General features: G+C 38.5%; 3 protein-coding genes across 9 annotated transcripts in view; 1 reads left to right on the top strand and 2 right to left on the bottom strand.

The window, feature by feature from the left end:
• Positions 1 to 72: 72 nt before the first annotated feature.
• Positions 73 to 7,354, bottom strand: cbx1b (chromobox homolog 1b (HP1 beta homolog Drosophila)). Of its 4 annotated transcripts, none has more exons than XM_031315421.2 (6): positions 7,079 to 7,353; positions 5,318 to 5,399; positions 4,869 to 5,022; positions 4,165 to 4,318; positions 1,087 to 1,181; positions 73 to 781 (listed from the first exon to the last, which is right to left on the bottom strand). In XM_031315421.2, the coding sequence occupies exons 2-6, from the start codon at positions 5,370 to 5,372 to the stop codon at positions 640 to 642; spliced, it is 600 nt and encodes a 199-aa protein (XP_031171281.1). In that variant the 5' UTR covers positions 5,373 to 5,399; positions 7,079 to 7,353; the 3' UTR covers positions 73 to 639. The 4 variants fall into 4 exon arrangements, with proteins under 4 accessions (XP_031171281.1, XP_031171282.1, XP_031171284.1 ...); XM_031315422.2 differs by having other exon boundaries at positions 5,318 to 5,381; positions 7,079 to 7,324; XM_031315424.2 differs by lacking the exon at positions 5,318 to 5,399 and having other exon boundaries at positions 7,079 to 7,316.
• A 1,004-nt stretch (positions 7,355 to 8,358) lies between these two features.
• On the top strand, positions 8,359 to 18,849 carry snx11 (sorting nexin 11). Of its 2 annotated transcripts, none has more exons than XM_031315396.2 (7): positions 8,359 to 8,590; positions 10,253 to 10,292; positions 10,600 to 10,686; positions 14,270 to 14,370; positions 14,544 to 14,639; positions 14,729 to 14,953; positions 16,160 to 18,849. In XM_031315396.2, the coding sequence occupies exons 2-7, from the start codon at positions 10,269 to 10,271 to the stop codon at positions 17,403 to 17,405; spliced, it is 1,779 nt and encodes a 592-aa protein (XP_031171256.1). In that variant the 5' UTR covers positions 8,359 to 8,590; positions 10,253 to 10,268; the 3' UTR covers positions 17,406 to 18,849. The 2 variants fall into 2 exon arrangements, with proteins under 2 accessions (XP_031171256.1, XP_031171257.1); XM_031315397.2 differs by having other exon boundaries at positions 8,389 to 8,590; positions 10,258 to 10,292.
• A 183-nt stretch (positions 18,850 to 19,032) lies between these two features.
• skap1 (src kinase associated phosphoprotein 1) overlaps positions 19,033 to 19,868 on the bottom strand; it is a 31,595-nt gene continuing 30,759 nt past the window's right edge. For 2 of the 3 annotated variants that reach the window (XM_035997904.1, XM_031315404.2), the window contains exon 13: positions 19,033 to 19,680. The gene's annotated coding sequence lies outside the window, so the exon portion shown is untranslated. Of the gene's footprint in view, positions 19,684 to 19,868 lie in introns of all 3 variants that reach the window. The other variant, XM_031315405.2, reaches the window with a different exon arrangement.

Genomic DNA, 19,868 nt, shown 5'->3' on the forward strand with positions numbered 1-19,868 from the left:
CAGTTAATGGGAAAAAAATGTTTGTTGTAGCCCTAATGTTATATTAAAAGTGACACCAGTTGAAACGGCAGATTAACAAAAAGTGGTTTATTCTCCAAAAACCGACAAGCAAGAGACGAGAATGAAAAACACCACAAAGAGTACCAACGACCAAATTTAACCACTGAAAAGGGTTCGTAACCGTGAACTAAACAAGTCGGAAGGAAACAGTTAAGATGGACCTCAAAAGCACCAATGAACCATGTAAAAAAAAAAAAAAAAAAAAACACACGACACATATGAAATAAAAACCACCTCACTGATACAATCTCATAGCAAGATGACCGAGCACTGGACCAAATGTGTGGAAATGATACCGAAGCGGCCGAGTCGACACTGAAAATTAACACTGCCGTTTCTTTAAATTTCATTTGGGTTTTGTCAAGCAAACCTGAAGCATATATACAGTTTGACTATCCAGATAAAAGTAGAATCAAATGAGTGATACTGTACCATAAGACGAATGAGTCCAATAATGCCTTGCTTGTCTTTGCCCCCCCCCCTCCCGGTCTCCCCAAAATACCTCTGGAAAGTACATGTACAATGAAGTTCAAAACTACAGTTTCTTTTCTTTCCTTCCCTCTACCCCTTCGCCCTGTGTTAGTTTTTGTCATCTTTCTTCTCGTCTTCAGTGGGATACGAGTGCCAAGTAAGTCTCTCTTCGTAGAAAGAGATGACCACCTGCGGACACTTCACGTTGGCCTCCTTCGCCGGCACCAGGTCGGCTTCGTCAGAGTTTTTCCTGCAAACGCAGAAACAAATTCAACTGACTGTAATTTGGCATTCACAGACCGACAGGTGATTTCAGTTATTCTGGCTGATTAGACTCAGGTTGAACTTATGAGGACACAAATTCTTTCTACCAATAAGAATGATACAGCGGTCATTTGTCCCACCCCAACAGGTGCAACACCACTAACAGGGGACTCAGGAAGAAGTCAATCAGTCTATACACACACCCACACAGTCCTGGGAAGAGGTCCAATCAGCCACATTAACTAAAAACACCTGTGTGGGTGTTCATGGCCTTTGAGGTGCTGTACCAACCATTTCATGAGGAACATGAGCTCTCCTGTGGAATCTGTGGCACCAATAATCCTTTCTGGATCCAGCCCTCGAGCAAAGCCCCTTAGCTTCTCTGTCTGAGGATCAAACAACAAAACACAACTTTAATCGAGCCCAAAACAACATTTCAGCATAAATACCAAGTACCTGCAGTATTTCAAGATTCCTATCTGAATTTAAAAACAAATTCAGATGAACAGAATGCCACAAAAACACTGGGGAACTGCTGTAAAAACAGAAAAAGTTTGGGACAAATTGAACTGTCAATCAACATGGCTGCATGCATGTGGAGCAAATGTTTGAAGATTTCATGTGTATGTGTGATGCTTTTTTTTGCCATTTCCATATTTGCAGGGCAGCAACTGACAATTACTTTCATTATCGATGTTATCATTCTATCAATACAATGTCTGAAAATAGTGAAAATTGCCTGTTATACACAGCTAAAGTTGATGTCTTCAAATATCTTGCTTTGTCCGACCAACCAAAACCCAAAACATATTAAGTTTACTATCGCGTATGACAGAAAAAAAGAATAAAATCCCCATGTTTGAAAAGCTGGAACCAGCTTGGCAATGACATAAAGCCTCTGAACACCCACACAGGTGTTTTCAGTTATTCTGGCTCATTAGACCTCTGCTCTGGTTGAAGGTGGGCTGGAGCTTTTGATGCTCACAGATCTTTTCTACCAATAAGAATGGTAAAGCTGTCATTTGTCCTCACTTAACAGGTGCAACAAAGCTAACAGGAGATTCAGGAAGGTGTCAATCAATCAGTCTAAACACACCCACACAGTCCTGGGAAGAGGTCCAATCAGCCAGTGTAACTGAAAACACCTTTGTGGGTGTTCAGGGCCTTTAAATGATCGAAACATTTGATAATTAGTTTTCTGTCGATCAGCTCGTGCGTTAATTCTTTTCAGTTCTACATATTTGTAAAATACTTTAAGGTTAAACATTGTCTTGTGTCACATCTTTATTGCAATGAACTGGGAGTGGTCTGCAACCCGAGCCGACTCTCTGCAAGTCTGCAGAATGTCCACATGCAGACTTGATGAATTGTGGATCTAGACAAACCAAGGCACTCGCAGACTTCCTGGGAACGAGTCTGCAAGTGCGGTGAAGTCCAACCATTTGAGATTCAGCCCGAGAGTTGCCTGTATAGCAGGTGTGTGACTACACAGAGGGTATCCTGCATGTAGGGGAGGGGGCGGGGGAAGGAATCACCGGAGGCCCCACGATACGATATTATCACCATACTTATGTTACAATACCATATTATTGCAATTTCAAACATATTGCGATATTCTGCGATATATTGCAACTTCAAATTATTTCCCCAAAGGAAAAACTTTAGTTTTATCTAAAAAGATTAATTTCTCTGTTTGTTCATCTCCCTTAAACTTTATTTAATACATTTAATTAATTAAAAAAGTAGCCAAAAAGTTAAATTCTCATGTGCAATAGACCTTTTTCACAGCAGACACGTTGACATGTCATAATAGGAAAAGCACAGGTGTATTCAAGACCATTAATGATGGCTGCATTCCACTTAGGAGAGGCCCTGGTATTGTGCATGCTGACTCACTGAAATAGCTTACTGCTACCCTGTTTACACGTATATGGTTATTTTGAAAAACTGAGACATTTCCCTTAGTTTGTGCCCTTCGTTTACACGCAAATGGAGAATTTGCCTCTGAAAACGATTCTTTCTAAAAACTCCAACTAGAGTGGAGATTTTGGAAAACTTTGTTTGCACGTTTGCATGTAAACTGAGACAAACGGAGGTTTAGGCAGCCGAGGAAGTGAGGGAGAGAAGAGAGAGGAAGTGATTCGTTGCTGTTGCTATTTTCGGGATTCTGATTGGCTAACGTGGGCTTGAGCTTCTCGTTACACTGCCACCTACAGGTTTGGCATGCTCTTGACGGCATATGTACACGGGTACGTGTAAACGAACACTTTTCTGAAAACTGACAGCTGTGCACGATGTTATTTTTGAAAACGGAGAGGTTGAAATGTCCGTTTATGAAAATAGCCGGCCACGTGTAAACGTAGCATGGGACACTTGATGGAATTGAGCCATCGTTAAGGTTATCAATTTCAACTGTGCTTTTCCTACTATAAGTCAAAATGTCTGCTGTGAAAAAGGTCCATTCATATAATAAAAAAATGGACACTTGGAGTCCATGTATCGATACAGTATAACCACGAAAAATACTGCGATACTATGCTGTATCGAGTTTTCCCCACCCCTAGAAGAGGAAGCATGGAATTGGTTGATTGATCCCAAAGTAAGGAGCTGTTAAAGTGTACACCTTAAGTCCCTTATGGTTGGAAAACCAGCACCCTGCTTTATCATGAGCCTGTGATGCGGTTTTCCATGACAAAAAGTTCCTTACCTTGATGTGGTTTAGGTTTGCCTAAACTATGATAAACACCTGCCGCCTGCAACTCTTCATCTAACCGACTCACTGTGGCACGCTGTTTCACCATTCTTTCTTGGCAATGTTTTAAACTGCTTCGCCCCCAAAAAATTACCGTAATCTCATGCTCTGTGGATCAAAAGACTTATTTTGTGTCTGCCTTTTTTGTTGTTCTCACAAGCAGCAGACGATGGGCTGGCAACACCAGAGCAAAGCAAAGAAAACAGCTCAACAGTGCCAGTTGCAAGTTTTTTATTAGACATATTATTACATTTTAGACATTTTACACATATTATTACTGATGAGACAATTTAATCTTATTCACAGTGGTGTCAGATATTAGACTACTTTGTCTTGTTTGTCTTAACAGACACAGACTGACTCATTGTGTAAAACATACATGCATGTTAGTGGTCAGCTGGCTGTTGGCTGTAGTCTTTGTGGTGTGTTCAATTGCAACTTTTAACAGAAGATTTGACATGAAGAATGAGTCTGTCTTTGCTACTTCTTTGAGGTTGGCTTGGTGTGTCAGGGCCCTTAATACAATAGATCTCGTAACTATGCATAATAACCCCAGTACCAGTTATGATAGATAGATCACTTATGGACTCAAACAAAAACAAAGGATTGGGACTTACATCATCTTTTTTCTTCTTTGTTTTACTCTCGTCTCCTTCTGCGTCTCCGGCCCCCTTCCTCTTACCCTCGTGTGCTGATTTCTGGGACTGCAGGAATTCTGCAATCAAATCTGGACAGTCCAGGTTGTCTTCTGGCTCCCACGTGTTGTCTTCCCTGCAGACACAAGTACATAAAGTAAGAGTACTGTAGAAATAGGATAATGACAGGAAAAGAAAGTAGACGATGCAATATGTTTATTAGGGATGTAACGATGTATCGTGAATCGGTTAAAAATCAATATAAATGTGTAAAGATTACAACCGGTTGAGATAAAAAATTAATCACGATGCAATGTTTAAACGGCCTAGGGCGTAATCTATTTTAGATTTCACTTGTTTGACTTCAGACGTCACTACGTCTTCTTAGTTTATTTATTTGAAGATATTTTTTGTTTTTTAGTTATTTTGATGTGGGATTTGTTTTAAAAATGTAATTGTTAATTTTTTTAATTTCATTTTTGTTATTTAGCTGCACTTTAATAAGAAGACACATCTGTTGTTTTGCACGGTTTATAGAAGTAAAGGAATATTTTTCAGTCATTTGTCTGCAGCTCATTCTGTTGAAAATATTTGTGAGAAAATCGTATCGCCAACTTAAAACTGTGAGTTTTGTCACAAGTCACATCCCTAATGTTTCTGACAACAACTCCCACCAAAACACTCACTCAGAGAAGCCTTTCCACTTGAGAAGATATTCTACTCTCCCTTTCACCACCCGCCGATTCAGGACCTTTTCCACCACATATTCTTCCTCCTCCTCCTCCTCCTCTTCCACATCATCTGGCTTCTTGTCCTTCTCGACTGTAGTCATTTTGCTCTCTGATGGGTTAGAAAACAGGAGTGGTGAGCAGATAGTTACTGACCCTAAAGACACACCCTTTTAACAGCTGCTGAGGCTTAAAAACTGAAAACTCTTAAAGCCTGCAGGTGTTAAAATTAAGAGTTTAAGATGTCCGCATTTGTTTGGGACACGTTCAAATGGGTAACAGACATTTAGAGTGCCACTTTGTCAACATACATGACTTAATTCATTCCTTGACTCCTGACACACCTTAACGCACAAAAACAAAGTGATACAGAGACATTTATGTTGGAAAATAATGATGTATTAAACCTTCTGTAACAGCAGGAACATCGTTAGGGGGTTCTGTAGTCAGGCTCATACTCATCAGGTAGACCTGGGGACCAGCAGGTTACTGGTCAACATCAAGATTGTTGCGTAATGGAGGCAAACGGGAATCAATGTGATAGAGAGGAGAAAACAGCATTGGAGAATGGGATTTATTGAGAAGATACAAGGGTAACAATGTGAGGCAATGTAGATTACCAGCAATCAATATATCGTCGCTGTCGAGCGGAAATGAAAAAAAAAAATGAAAATTTAAAAAACATTTTATTGAGAGTTATTTTCTTCAGACGAAACCGCCTTGATACTGTTTAAATATTTGTAAAACACACAGTCAGACTTAAAAGGGGACCAATAGCTTTGATTTATGAAAAAATAAAATAAAATGACTAAATATGGAGATACAAGGTTTCTGCCCGACAGCAACGATGTGTTTCACTTTGTGATATTTTTTAAAACCAATTGTTTATGTTGAGTTTTTTCTTCCAGTTATTGATTTATATTAAAGAAGGCTGCCTAATCTGCATTGCCTAAAGTTACCGGTTACCTTATGACATGGTGTAAACTCATTGTATCTCAAGCAGTGGTAGAGGAAGTATTCAGATCCTTTTCTTAAGTAAAAGTACTAATACAACACTGTCAAATGTAATTGCATTGAAAATGTTACTTCTGTAAAATGATGTAGGTATATTCAGGAAAATGTAGTTAAAGCATTAAAAGAAGAAAAATGCCCTGTTATATATTGTATCATTAGATTATTATTACTCAGGCATTAATGTAAAAGAAGGATTTTACTGTTGTCGTTGGTTGAGCTGGAGCTCATTTTGAACTATAAACTAATGATTATTTTCATTATGAATTAATCTGTTGATTTCTTTCTCCATTAATCGATTGATTGTTTGTTTGTTTTGGAAAATAGAAAAGATAATAGAAAGAGAAATGCTGCCACAAGTACCCAGAGCCCATCATGTGTTTTGTATGCAAAAAAAAGCTTAACTTTGTAAAGTAAATAAAGCTGTCAGATAAATATATATTGAATTAAAGAGTACAATATTTCCCTCTAAGATGTAGTGGAGTAGAAGTATTAAGTGGCATGAAAAGAAAAGACTCCGAAGTAAAGTACAAGTACATCAAATGTGTACTTAAGTACTTGAGTTAATGCACTTACCACCACTGTATCTTAGGTGGTAGTACAAGTGTATAAAATATGCCCTGACCAAATGTATTACTGATCACCTTTATCAGGTAATTACAGAGGATCTCATCACTTTAATAATATGGCGGTAACAGCGGTGGTGCCAGCAGCATCAACAACAACAACATCACCTGGTGGCTGCTTAGCAGAATGTAACGTTGTTGTAGAAATACAGAGCCGATGATTAAACAAACCATGCGTTACCTACTTTAAATTAGCATTGTCGTGGGGTAATATACACACAATGTGGTGGAGTGGGGACGGCGTTGTTGCTATTGTAGCAAGCATAACGACTACAGAAGAAAAACACCGCACGACAAAGCCTCGGAGGGACCCACAGTTTGGTGTCTCCTCCATATTGCTTTCGCGTTAGCGATGTCTGCCGATTATAATGGTTATTAAAGCATAATAAGAAGCGTGTCTCCTAATTAGACAGCGCTGGTTTTCATCTCCATTGAAAACATGCACATTAGCTGTAAGGTAACGGTAGACTCGTGCACAATGTAACGTTACCGAAACAACACGTTTGGAGGGAAGATAAAAAATAAACTCACCGATGACTTAACGCTACAATTACAGAAAACACTTGAACTTCCACCTGAACCGATATAAAACAACACGACGGTCTTTGCCTCGTAATTATATTGTGATAACGTCGCTGTTCGGTCTTGATTTGTTGTTGAAATACAGAGCCGATAGCTTGACTACAGTCATGTATCGTTTCCGCCCCTTCGTCAGGAAAAAAAGTAGTCCGCTGGTTGGAGCACGAGGACCATGCAGTATCAAAGATTCCAAAGCGTATGGATTTACTCATCAAGGTAACCAGGGTAACCAGAGCCAGACGTGCTGCGTGCGCATGTATATAGATCTCTGACTGCAGAGTGTGAGCAAAGGTGTGAACAAACGGATAGATACACAGTAGATGGCTACTTTACTGATCACTCCTCACGTGCTATTATTGCTTACCTGATTCTCTGTATACTACATTTAGTCAATAAAAAAAAACTTTATTGATCACACTGTGACTTTATTATATTTTTAATACTATAATATATAATATTATTGTTTAATATTTGATAATTTCTATTTAATAGCTCGTCATTTTGACTTATATTTCACAATTTTAATTTATTTAGTTTATCATTTTGACCTAATATAATTTTGATTTAATATCTTGTAATTTTGACTTAGTCATCATTTTTGACATAGCTTACTTTTGCCTTTTTCTTTTCTTTTTAAATTACACTTACTGTAAACTTTCAGGAGCTTTCAGCCACATTTCCACCACCTTCAGCAAACGACATATATATATATATATATATATATATATATATATATATATATATATATATATATATATATATATATATATATATATATATATATATAAATATATATTAGCAAACACCACACCTTGATGTGCTGCGAAGTTAGTGAATCTTACTAAGAATTTTTAGTCAACGTTTTTATTTTATTTTTTGTGGCGCGAATTCAGTTGAATTCCTAGAAAATAATAAATGTTTGGTTAAATAAAAAAATAAAATACAAATTGTCAGTCCCACGCATGGAAGTACTAACCCTAACCGCTCATCCGATTTTTACAAAAAAATGTTTGCCCTTTCGCAGCACACTTACCGGAAGCCAAAAAATATCCTAGGATGGCGAAGGCATGATCCTTCCTACTCTCTTTCTGATTGGCTAGCACTCGCTGTCTGCTGTAGTTGGGTTGGTTAGGTTTAGGCAAGAGGAGAGGGATTGGTTAGGGTTAGAGTAAGAATGTCAGGGTAAGCCAATCAGAGGTAGAGTAAGGCAGAGTAGGGCGGGGCATGCCTTCGCCATCCTTGGGAAAGAAAACAAACTCGCTTACCGTAGGTACGTTACGATGTGACTGTGACGTCGCAGCAGTGCTTGTGACTTGCGAAATGGAGAAAGGAGCTGTTCTAAGAAAACAAGCCTCTTTATATCAGCATTTTGTGCTTAAATAAAACCGAAACATCGACACACAAGAACACATCGACAACTTCCGGCTGGAAACTACCACAGCAACCGACATATACCTCATGAAAGTAAGTAGTTTGTCGACTGGGATTAGCATTTAGCTTATGTTTCCTACAGCTAACGTTAGATTGTTTAGAAGTGTAATCATTCAGGCCAGACAACTCTCTATACTCTCTGTCTATTTTGTGTAACTTTGAGTTTCTTTACACGGTATCAAGAGACTCGATAATTAACATCTCCCACAAGCTGTTAAATTCTGACTGTTTCTGAGGGGTATTTTTTGAATTTTAAATAGATTCAGGACACAAAACACAAAATCACACATCGTAGCTAGAATACCTGGTAGTAATTAGCTAGTTTCTCTGTGTTATTGATGATCTACATTGTCTGAAGTCCATGTAGATTCTATATATACTCTAGTTCTAGCTTCTGAAATTTGAGGATTTGTAGTTTTTCTCTGCTATATATCATTGTAAATTGAATATATTTTGGGGGGCTGTAGTCATGTAAAAAAAAAGAGCAATTTGAAGACATCTAGTTGGATACATTTTTCTATTTTCGGACATTTTATAATAAACAACAAATTGACTATTGGGAACCAGTTGACAGATAACTTAACTTAATAATACAAACAATTGTTAGCTGCAACCCTAATTGACATATGTCAGTCTTTTTATCTTTTCATATCAGTGCAAATTTATATATAGGCCTATATATCTTTGGGAGGGGCAATTTTGAGACTTTCACTTTGAACATTTCTTTCTATTTTCTGACATTTTTGTAAACGACTAATCAGTTCAACGAAAAGCCAGTCAGCAGATTACTGAGATACATAAATGTTACTGGGATAGATAAAGATAATTGTTAGTTGCAGGCAGTACTAATTGGCATTAGGGGTGTAATGATACATCGATCTGGATCGATACTGATTCAATCCTCAACGATCCAATATTATCCATACAAAGTGAAAATATCCATACATATCGTAATCTTGTGCCATTATTGTAAAATTCCCATTTTATATTTATTCTTTTTTTTTTTTTTTTTATTAAAAAAGAGTAGTTTGTTTTTAATTAAAATGGCTGGAAGAGTTTAGTAATGAAATTGTCAAATCATATTTTAGTTGCTTTTTGTAAACAAATATGAATGTAACTGATTGTGTTAAGTGGGCTTGTGTATCGTATTGTGGCAGACTTTGTGATATCAGTAAATATTGTATCGTTGTCCTAAGAATCTATATATATATGATTGATTGATAGATAGATAGATAGATAGATAGATATAACGGGTGATTTACACCCCTAATCGGCATGCGTCAGTCCTTCTTGGTGTGCCACTCCTGGTTATTGGTTACGTGTTTCTCCAGGCTTATGATGGTGAGTCAGACTGACATTGGTTTAAAGAAATCTTGGTGTACTCGTTGTACACTATCTGGCTAACAAGCTGCTACTGGAGAATTTCACAAAGCAGTAAAGAGACTCAACAAACTACTGTAAAGTCCAGTAGAGGTTACTCTACTTGAAACTCTTTTGAAAAAGCCCTTAGGAGTCTCAACCCAACCCCTAAATGTTAAAGAGCCTGCGAGAGTGACTCAGTGAATTTCGCTGACAAGCTTCTCTTTTGGAGCATGAGTCATCAACTCATGACAACACTATAGAAAACATGCACAGTTTGATGTTCTTATCCTGTTTATTGAATTTCCTCCTCATTGATTTCTCCTCTCTTTGCAGTGCAGCACTCGGTAGGATGATCAGCAATCAAGAAGAAGATGTAAGTAGCTTCCCACTACGTCTTGTTCTACATTAAATTGCAATATTGATGTCTAATGTGGGTCATCTTGTTGGTGAAATCTAAAATTGCCCTTTTTAAATTTCCACTTAAATGTCAAAGAACAATGCCCCCATTGATGCATTTAAAAACATTTGAGGAACTTGATCTAGTTGAAGAGGTAGCATGTGTCGTGCATACACAGTAAATGACTGTAGATCCTAATCTGTTGGTTTAACCACGATGTAGCAGGACACACAAACACCACCGTTTTTATTTAAACAACAGTGACTTTGTTTCTGTCCTTCAGGAGTTTGTTGCAGTGCGGGTCCAAGATCCCCGCATACAGAACGAAGGCTCGTGGAATTCTTATGTGGATTATAAAATATTCCTACATGTGAGTATTAACACCTAAATTACAATATATATTTTAGTGTGAGCTACTTTAGTGGGAGCTGAAATGATTAATTAATCGTTTAAGTCCATTTTCAAGCAGGAATGTCAAACATTTTGTGGTTTTAGCTTCTCCCCATGTGACGTTTGCTGCTTTCTTTGCTTTATTTAACTGCACATTGAATATTTTTTAAGTTTGGTCAGACAAAAGAAGACATTTGAAGGCTATGGAAGATTGAGAGGGATTCTTTTTTTTTTTTTACTATTTTCTGAAATGATTTTGTGAAATAATCTGCGAAATAATCGACAACAAACATAAGTGTTGGCTTCTGATGACGTAGAATAATATTCTAAAACGGATCAAAGATGTGTTAGTAATGAGTCAGTGAGTAGCCTTTGTGGTTGAAAAGTCTCACACCACTCGCCAGATAAGAATTACTGGTATTTATTTCATCTTGTGAAGGGCTCATTGCATCGGTAGAATCTGTTCTTAAAAAAATAAAATCGCAAGTCTCCTTCAAAAACAATCCAAGGAATCCTTCAAAGGAGGCTTGCATTTTTATTTTTTAAGACCATAATCCACGGTGCAATGAGCCCTTCTCAAGATGGAATAAGCACAATACACCTGAAGTATTCAAAGAGCGCCTGTATGCAGGGCTCAACGCTAACTTTTTGAAGTGGTCAGCGTTACTGTCGAGCCCTGCCTGTATGTGATCACCACAAAGACCCAGCGGCGCTTCTACAGTTTTAAAAGTTTTTCACTCTAATCCACAAAATTCCAGTTTTCTATTAAGCCGGTCTCATACTACAAAATACATTTTGAAGGTTATAAGAGGATTCAAAAGCCTGGAGCTTCAGATAATAATACCATAAGACTTTTGAGATCGTTTTCAATTTCAGCTTTTAAGCTAACTTCAATCTTGGGAAACCACTGAGTTTGCAGCAGCATAGATTCCTTACATTGTGTTTGGAAAGGAGTTGATGTGGTTGTCTAGGCAGCGGCCTGTGCCAGGGAATGCTGCGTCAGCAGCGAGTCTTCATGCCTAGACGGATGTTTTGTGTGGGTGTTGACTCATGAGATTGGCTAAGATCATGTGACCTCACATGATCGTATATCATTTTGGGTGTCATCAACATGCTATTGTTGTGTAATGATGCTAGTCACAGGTAAATGTGAGCCCCCAAAATGTACACGTTAGAATTTTAAACTCAGAAAGTTCAAACAAGAAGCTTTTTTTTTTTTTTTTTTTAGATCTTTCAACACCTAAAAAAAAACCCGTCTCACTGCATTAGTCGCCTGCATTTAACTATTTCTACTGTTTAACATTTTAGACCTAAACACTTATTAGTATTTTTAAAACTCCTAAAAAAATGGCTCAACGTCTAATCGATCTTAGCAATATGGAAGACTGCAACCAACAATTATATCATTATCAGTCATCCTGCTGATTCATTTCTCAATAAACTGATGCATTGCTTTGTCTATGAGGTATCAGAAAATAGCTAAAACATGGCTGGTATATCCAGCCCAGGGGCACAGCTTCTTGTTTTGCTCAACTAACAGTCTAAAACCCAAAAAGATTCAGTTTACAATCATATACAACAAAGAGAAGCTCTGAATACTCACATTTGAGAAGCTGGAACCCGGGAATGTTTATTTTTGCTTAAAAAAAAAGACTGAAATAGTGAAACGGGGGAGTCATGGTGAGGAAGTGATGCTTCTGAGGAGTTATCATCTATCGGAATTAGTTTTAACGACAAGAACTTAACCGACGCTGTTTGTAATTGATTACGATCAGTCAGATGGGATCTTGTCATGCAAACATCACTTGACTGCCCCACATACACTCACCTAAAGGAATATTAGGAACAACTGTTAAATGTCTCGTTAATGCAATTATCTAAACAACCAATCACATGGCAGCTGCTTCAATGCATTTAGGGGTGTGGTCCTGGTCTAGACAATCTGCTGAACTCCAAACTGAATGTCAGAGTGGGAAAGAAAGGTGATCTAAGCAACTTTGAGCGTGGCATGGTTGTTGGTGCCAGACGGGCTGGTTTGAGTATTTTCCAATCTGCTCAGTTACTGGGATTTTCATGCACAACCATTTCTAGGGTTTACAAAGAACGGTCTGAAAAAGGAAAAACATCCAGTATGCTGCAGTCCTGGGGGGCAAAAACGCCTTGTTGATGCTAGAGGTCAGAGGAGAATGGGCCGACTAATTCCAGCTGATAGAAGATCAACTTTGACTCAAATAACCACTCGTTACAACCGAGGTATGCAGCAAAGCAATTGTGAAGCCACAACACACACAACCTTGAGGTGGATGGGCTACACCAGCAGAAGACCCCACCGGGTACCACTCATCTCCACTAAAAATAGGAAAATGAGGCTACAATTTGTACAAGCTCACCAAAATTGGACAGTTGAAGACTGTAAAAATGTTGCCTGGTCTGATGATTCTCGATTTCTGTTGAGACATTCAGATGGTAGAGTCAGAATTTGGCGTAAACAGAATGAGAACATGGATCCGTCATGCCTTGTTACCACTGGGCAGGCTGGTGGTGGTGGTGGTGTAATGCTATCCTCTCAATATGGGCCAACATTTCTAAAGAATGCTTCCAGCACCTTGTTGAATCAATGCCACAAAGAATTAAGGCAGTTCTGAAGGCAAAAGGGGGTCAAACACGGTATTAGTATGGTGTTCCTAATAATCCTTTAGGTCAGTGTATAACTGGAACAACAACAACATGTGATGTTTTAGTTCTGCCATAAACTAAGCTGCAGTTGAGTCATTCCAGTGACATTAAAATAAATTGTAACACATTTTCCCATTGTCAACAAATCCCATGAAAAGACCAAAACCAAGCACTGAGCCCACTGATTCAAACTGAAGATGTACACCTTTAAAAACGGGTCACAAATATAAAGTTTAGTTAAAAAAAAAAAAGGCTCAATAATTTCCTAATTTTCCTAAAACAGCTGGTCACTGTAGTTTTTTTTTTTTTTATCAAACATTACTAAAACAGAAGGAAATTTGTATTTGTTTGGGACTATTTTTCACAGAGGAGTATTTGTTGCAGTGTGTGTGTGTGTGTGTGTGTGTGTGTGTGTGTGTGTGTGTGTGTGTGAGTGTGAGTGTGAGTGAGTGAGTGAGTGATTGAGTCAAAATAAACTACAGTGTGTGTATCCATGGTGATGAAGGAACATGTCACCCAGTGCAACAGTGTGGCTCTTTGACGTGTTTTTAACAACAACAGAGCTCTATGGCACAGAGGAAGATGATATATCAGGCTGTGACACACACACACACACACACACACACACACACACACACACACACACACACACACACACACACACACACACACACACACACACACACACACACACACACACACACACACACCTTGTTAGATACATTCACTGTTGGTGTTTCCGTTTTATTTTGGGATCTGTTAACAATAAGAAAAATATGAAATATTGCCAGACTTTCCCTTTAATGTGATGTTACATTGCCTCATACTTTGGCTCTGTATAATAATCTAGTATTGTTGACTGTAATACATATTGTTTTCATTCCCAGACCAACAGTAAAGCCTTCACAGCCAAGACGTCCTGCGTGCGTCGGCGTTACAGCGAGTTCGTCTGGCTCAGGAAGAAGCTTCAGAAGAACACTGGTTTGGTGTAAGTTGTTGTGAAAAGTATTCTTTAAAGGTTTTTTCTTATGGCATTTTGATAAGAGAAAACATTAACAAATTTGTTTGCATGTCACCATTCTTTGTTCAAAGTTCACCTACATGGCCCTTCTGTGTAATAGTTATTGATATTTACATGGTTGCTTGTGTTCATCCTTCTAGGCCAGTGCCAGAGCTTCCAGGAAAGTCCTTCTTCACCTTCAGCAATGAGGACTTCCTGGAGAGAAGAAGGAAAGGACTTCAGGCCTTTTTGGACAAGTAAGTTCTTATTCTTAAAAAAAAAAAGCATTTGATCTGCAATTTTTGTAATGCAAGCCATTAATAACAAATACCTTTTGTCCTGGCAGTGTGGTGAACATGACAGTATGTCTGTCAGACAGCCAGCTCCACCTCTTCCTGCAGACTCAGCTGCCAGTCGGTCACATCCAGGACTGTGTGCAGGGCCACACTCCCTACTCCGTGACGGACGCCATCCTCACCTACGCCTCGTCCAATCGGGGCTTTGCTCAGGCTCAAGAGGACGATTCCATCAAGGAGCCAAGTTTGACTGTTTCTTATGAGTCCATGGAGAGGTATGACGGATAAACTTTTGATATAGGTCAAATGGGGTGCAAATAATGTTACCTTTGCATGATCCCTTCTATTTATTTAAGGTTATTCATGCTGTATCTGTCATACTGTATGACAGATACATGTATTTTATTTATTTATTTTTTTTTGGTTTTGTTTTGTCAATGCATATGTCACCATTATGTGTACCTTTTTAATGTTTAGTGAATGAGTGCTGTATGACTGCTGGCTGTCTCTGTGTTAGTCCTATGTTACCTGCCTAGGGACTGCAGATGAAAAGTAGTTATTTTTACTAATTCTGGCATATTTACATGGTGTTTTTATACAACAGTGTTCATAAATATGCATGGTCCCTATCAAATTAACCAATAAAAATAAATACTGAAAGCACTCAGACAAGCATAAAATTATGCACAACAGCACAGATGGATGGTTAAAGTTATTATTGTACCGTAATAAGAGAAAGACAAACCTTGTCACAAAACCCAGACGTCAGGAAGAGAATGTCTTTCTGACCAGGGAGACAGAAAACGCATCACATATAGTTTCCTCAGAACAAGACAATGACAGTGAAAGTAATGTAGGATGTGATATAATATAGTCATGTGCACATCATCTGACAGCTAAACACAGGATATACGTTATGTAGGAAGAGCACCTGACATTCCTCCGACCGGTCTCAAGTCGTTACCATACACCGTGGCATTTCATACAACAGTGGCCTTCTGTTTACAGAGGAGCCAAGTGATCAGAGTATCAGTAATCCAAACTTGAATAATTGATAACACAGTGCTTCTTATGCAAGTTTACTTACACAGCTGCATAGTCGAATGTTGATTCTCAAGGGTTCAGCACTACTACTCTCCCTTTCTTTCTTTCTCCCCTAGATGCAATGTTAATATATAGAAAAGATTGTTGCTTATTCACTTTCTTGCCGAGTTTGACAGAATATTGACACCACTCTCACATCTGTAAATATTTAGCTACAGTCGGCAGCCAGCTACCTTAGCATAAAGACTAGAAACAAGTGGAAACGGCTAGTCTGGCACTGTCCAAAAGAAACAAAGTGTTGACGATCTTCTCATCTAACTCTTGGCAAGAAAGTGAATAAGCGTATTTCCCAAAATTTCAAACTATTATTCTATGCAAGTTCCTGTTCTGCTGTAATTGTGAGTTAAGGTAAATGTTTTCTCTTTCGCTCTCTACAGCCCAGCTCCTCATCAACCTTGCCTACAATCTAAAGAGATCTTCAGCCCTGAGCTTTTGTCCGGCAATGACTCGGACCCTCTTGAAGGTTTACTGGAGGTCTGTGATACGGACACAGTTGAGTTACAGAACAAGGAGAAATCCTCAGTAAGGGTCCTGCAGAAAAACAATCATCTAGAGGCCGTTGTTGTGGACCCTGGCCCGACAGAGGTGACATTTTTTCTGGGTGAAAGCCAAGATGTTGCTGAGAGTCTCAGCCCTGCAGAACAGACCCAGCAAAGATGCTGTCAGATACAAACACCAGTGGAGGTGCACTCGCCCATGGGGACTGACTTCGAGGAGAACAGGATGGACATCTTGTTTGAGGGGTGTTCAGTAAGAGAGGAGGGCGTTACGACATTAGATACAGAAGAAGAAACTGCTCCTCATCCAGACACAGAGAAAAAGGCTGATCAATGGGAAAGTTCAGTGGAGGCAACGATGGAAAAGGTTTCAGAAAATCATGTAATCTCTGAAGTTAGTGCTATCAACGTGTTTGAGACCACTGAGGTTCATGTTGAAGATGTCAGCTGTCCGGAGGGGTTTAAGAACTCAGACGAACACAAAGAGCCAGACAACGAAAAAAGTGATGAATCTGAGAGCAAAGAGGAGACACCACTTCAGTCAGAAATCCATGAAGACACTCACAATGTGCACGGTGTCCCAGAGGTGCAAAGCAGTGGCGATGACACTGTTCAACAAATGGACCAAGTCGAACAGGAAGAGGATCTGGTTAGGACCAAAGAGGACAGTGACGAGGACAGCCACTCAATTTCCAATGAGAGCATCGTCAAAGTCAGCGATGAAGAAAGCATTTGTGACGAGGCCGAGGACTCAATCCAGGCTGCAATTGGCTACATAAAGACGTCTCCTGAGGAGGTCACTCACTGGTCACATGTAGATGCCTCCAGTAGAAACATTTTGGACCTACACATGAATGGATGCCCTGTGGAAAAAGAGGAAATTTCCACAAGGGAGGATGAGGACCTGCAATACATTAACAAGAGTGACTTGAATAATTTTCTGGATTTGAACTCAACTGTAACTGGTGTAGATTTGACTGAAAATAGTGACTTCAGCATCTTAGAGAGCAGCTGCACGCCTGGATTAGCTCATAGTAAATGTATGGAGCAGGAAACCTTGTCCTCGCTGTCTTTGGACGCCTCAGAGGAGACTCACGAGGTGGAGGTGCATTACTTAGACAGCTGAATGGCACAACATAGGGGGGCTGCACACTCAGAGTCAGAGAAATGGATTGTGGGAGTTGTTGTCTGCCAAAGACACATTCGACCAAACGCACATACATAAAACATCTGCTCATGATATACCATCGTCACAACGTAGATGATCCGGTCTGTCACACGTGTTGTAGGTTCAACTTTTTTTTAACAATGTGTGTTTAATTTTCATTTACACTCAGGTGAACTAAATATTGGCATTTTTCTCCTCTGCCATGGATGATGATGATTTGCTTTTTGGGAACAGCAGAGGGTGCTCAAGTTGACAAAAGCATACAAGCATCTTAGGGTTGATTTACTCGTATACAAAAGAGCTGAAGGTTTTATTGTTGTGTAAACATAAAATGTGATTTTACATACGTTCATTTTAAGTTTAATGTGATTGCTCTGAAATTTAGTCATATTGTACTTTATTACAGAGACAAATAGCAGAAATATACACTTGAATTAAAGAATGAATTTACCTTTTTTTCAAGTGTGTATTAACACTCGCATCTGTATGCACTTTTAAAGAGTTTGTGGTTGCTGTAATTGAGCCTAATAAAAAAAAAAAAAAAAAAAATCCAAATCTACAGTCAAATGCTTTTTGGAGCTTAAAGGGGCTGTACTCGATATTCAGAACATTAATATAGCAGCAAAACAAGATTTGCTATGTAAAGATATAGTGAAGTAATGGCGTCCTGAGCAGAAAATGAAATCACACTCTCTCTGTGTGTTGTAATCTGAGTTTCTTCATCTTCGTTTTGATAGTCAGTCCGGCCATGCATGCATGCGAGTGACTTGTGCGACGGTATCAGACGCTGAGGGCCGTAACGAAGCGTCGGCATTGGATGAGTTGGGGAACGATATGTGAAAGCCGTGGCGAGGCAAGCCCAGACCCCTTTTTGTTTCTCACTACCAAGTACAGACCCTGTAAGGCATAGTTTTTTTTTTTCAAAAATCACAGCCTACATTTAAAATGTTTACTTCTGTGAGCACAGCCTTCATTCCAGTTACCATGGTCTGAAACTTGTGCAAAAGCTGGCTGCAGTTTGACGTCAAGATCGTTTTCACACACTATTGCTACTGCTTGTGATTCTAATTAATGTTGTTGCATTATTTAAAAAAGGGGCCCAAGGTTTATTGTGCCGTTGGTCGTTGCACATAGAAAGAGCCTCGTCACTCATCCTGTGGGATCTCTCGTCACAGCTGTGGGATCTGATAGGTGAATCGTAGTACTGGGTTTTGCTTTCTCGCTACACTGTAAATGAGTAATAGAATTATTTTGCAAAGTTGCTTTTAAGTTTGTTTTTTAAAAGAATGTCCCCTCTTCAGTGAAGACCTATTTATAACGTGGATCTGCAGATTACCTGAGTGACTGTCCATGTAAATCTAACTTTATTTCAAATAAATAGTTTTTCTTCTTTACTGTGTTACATGTGACTGTTTATTTCTGTGGATTTCATATTACTGATTTTATTATACATGTCTTACTAAAACACATCTCATGGTTTTGACAAAATAAATATTGATGCAATCCTGCCACCTAGTGGCTTGAAATAAAACAATTTAATAACCACAGAATTTTACCTGGAAAAAAAACACACACAGACAAGCAGTAAAGGCTGTTACTATTTTTTTTTTGTTTAAAACTCCAGATACAATGTAGTTTGAAATATTTTACATATTGTACATACCATCTGTTATTTTTTAATTGTATGTCAGTGATAAAACAAGGAAATAAACGACTAACAATCAACATATTTCTCATTTCAACCGGTGAATTGACAAATGTATCGGTCCAAAATAACTAATCAATTATTACTTGGGCTGCAACTAACAATTTTTATTATTCTGTTGGTTAATCTTCTGATTAATCAATTAAATGTTTAGTATATGGAAGATCACATTTACCAGAGCCCAATGACATCTTCAAATTACTTTTTTGTGTCCAATCTGTAGTCAAAAACACAAATATATTAAGCAGTAAATCCCAGAGAAGAGAAGCTTTTCTCTTAATTAATTACGTAAACAATGAATTAATTATCAAGCTGTTGTTGCTTAGTTTTCTGTCAGTTGTTGCTCTAGTTTGTCCATCATGTATGTAAGACCTTTACCAATGGTTTATAGTGTACAGAAATAAGTACTACGGCAGCAGATTTACATGATATAACTTACAGTCTTATGAGAGAGAATCATTTTCAAATTACAAAAAATTATCTGACGGTGCTGTCTGTGAAATTCACGGCCAGACGCATCAGCAGCAGCTGTAAAATAAAAAATAAATTAACACGCTATCAGAGAAACCAGCATTAATAATTCAGTATTCATTTTAAGCTGTGCCTAACAGTATTAGGGAATCATTTTCTTAAACAGGAAAACCGCACTGTAATCACGCTTTTGTTGCACATATTTATTCTCACCCATTGCCCCGTTCAGATTGCTTTATGCAATA

The sequence above is a fragment of the Sander lucioperca genome, chromosome 22 (genome assembly GCF_008315115.2).
Source record: "Sander lucioperca isolate FBNREF2018 chromosome 22, SLUC_FBN_1.2, whole genome shotgun sequence".
Classification (NCBI taxonomy): Eukaryota; Metazoa; Chordata; class Actinopteri; order Perciformes; family Percidae; genus Sander; species Sander lucioperca.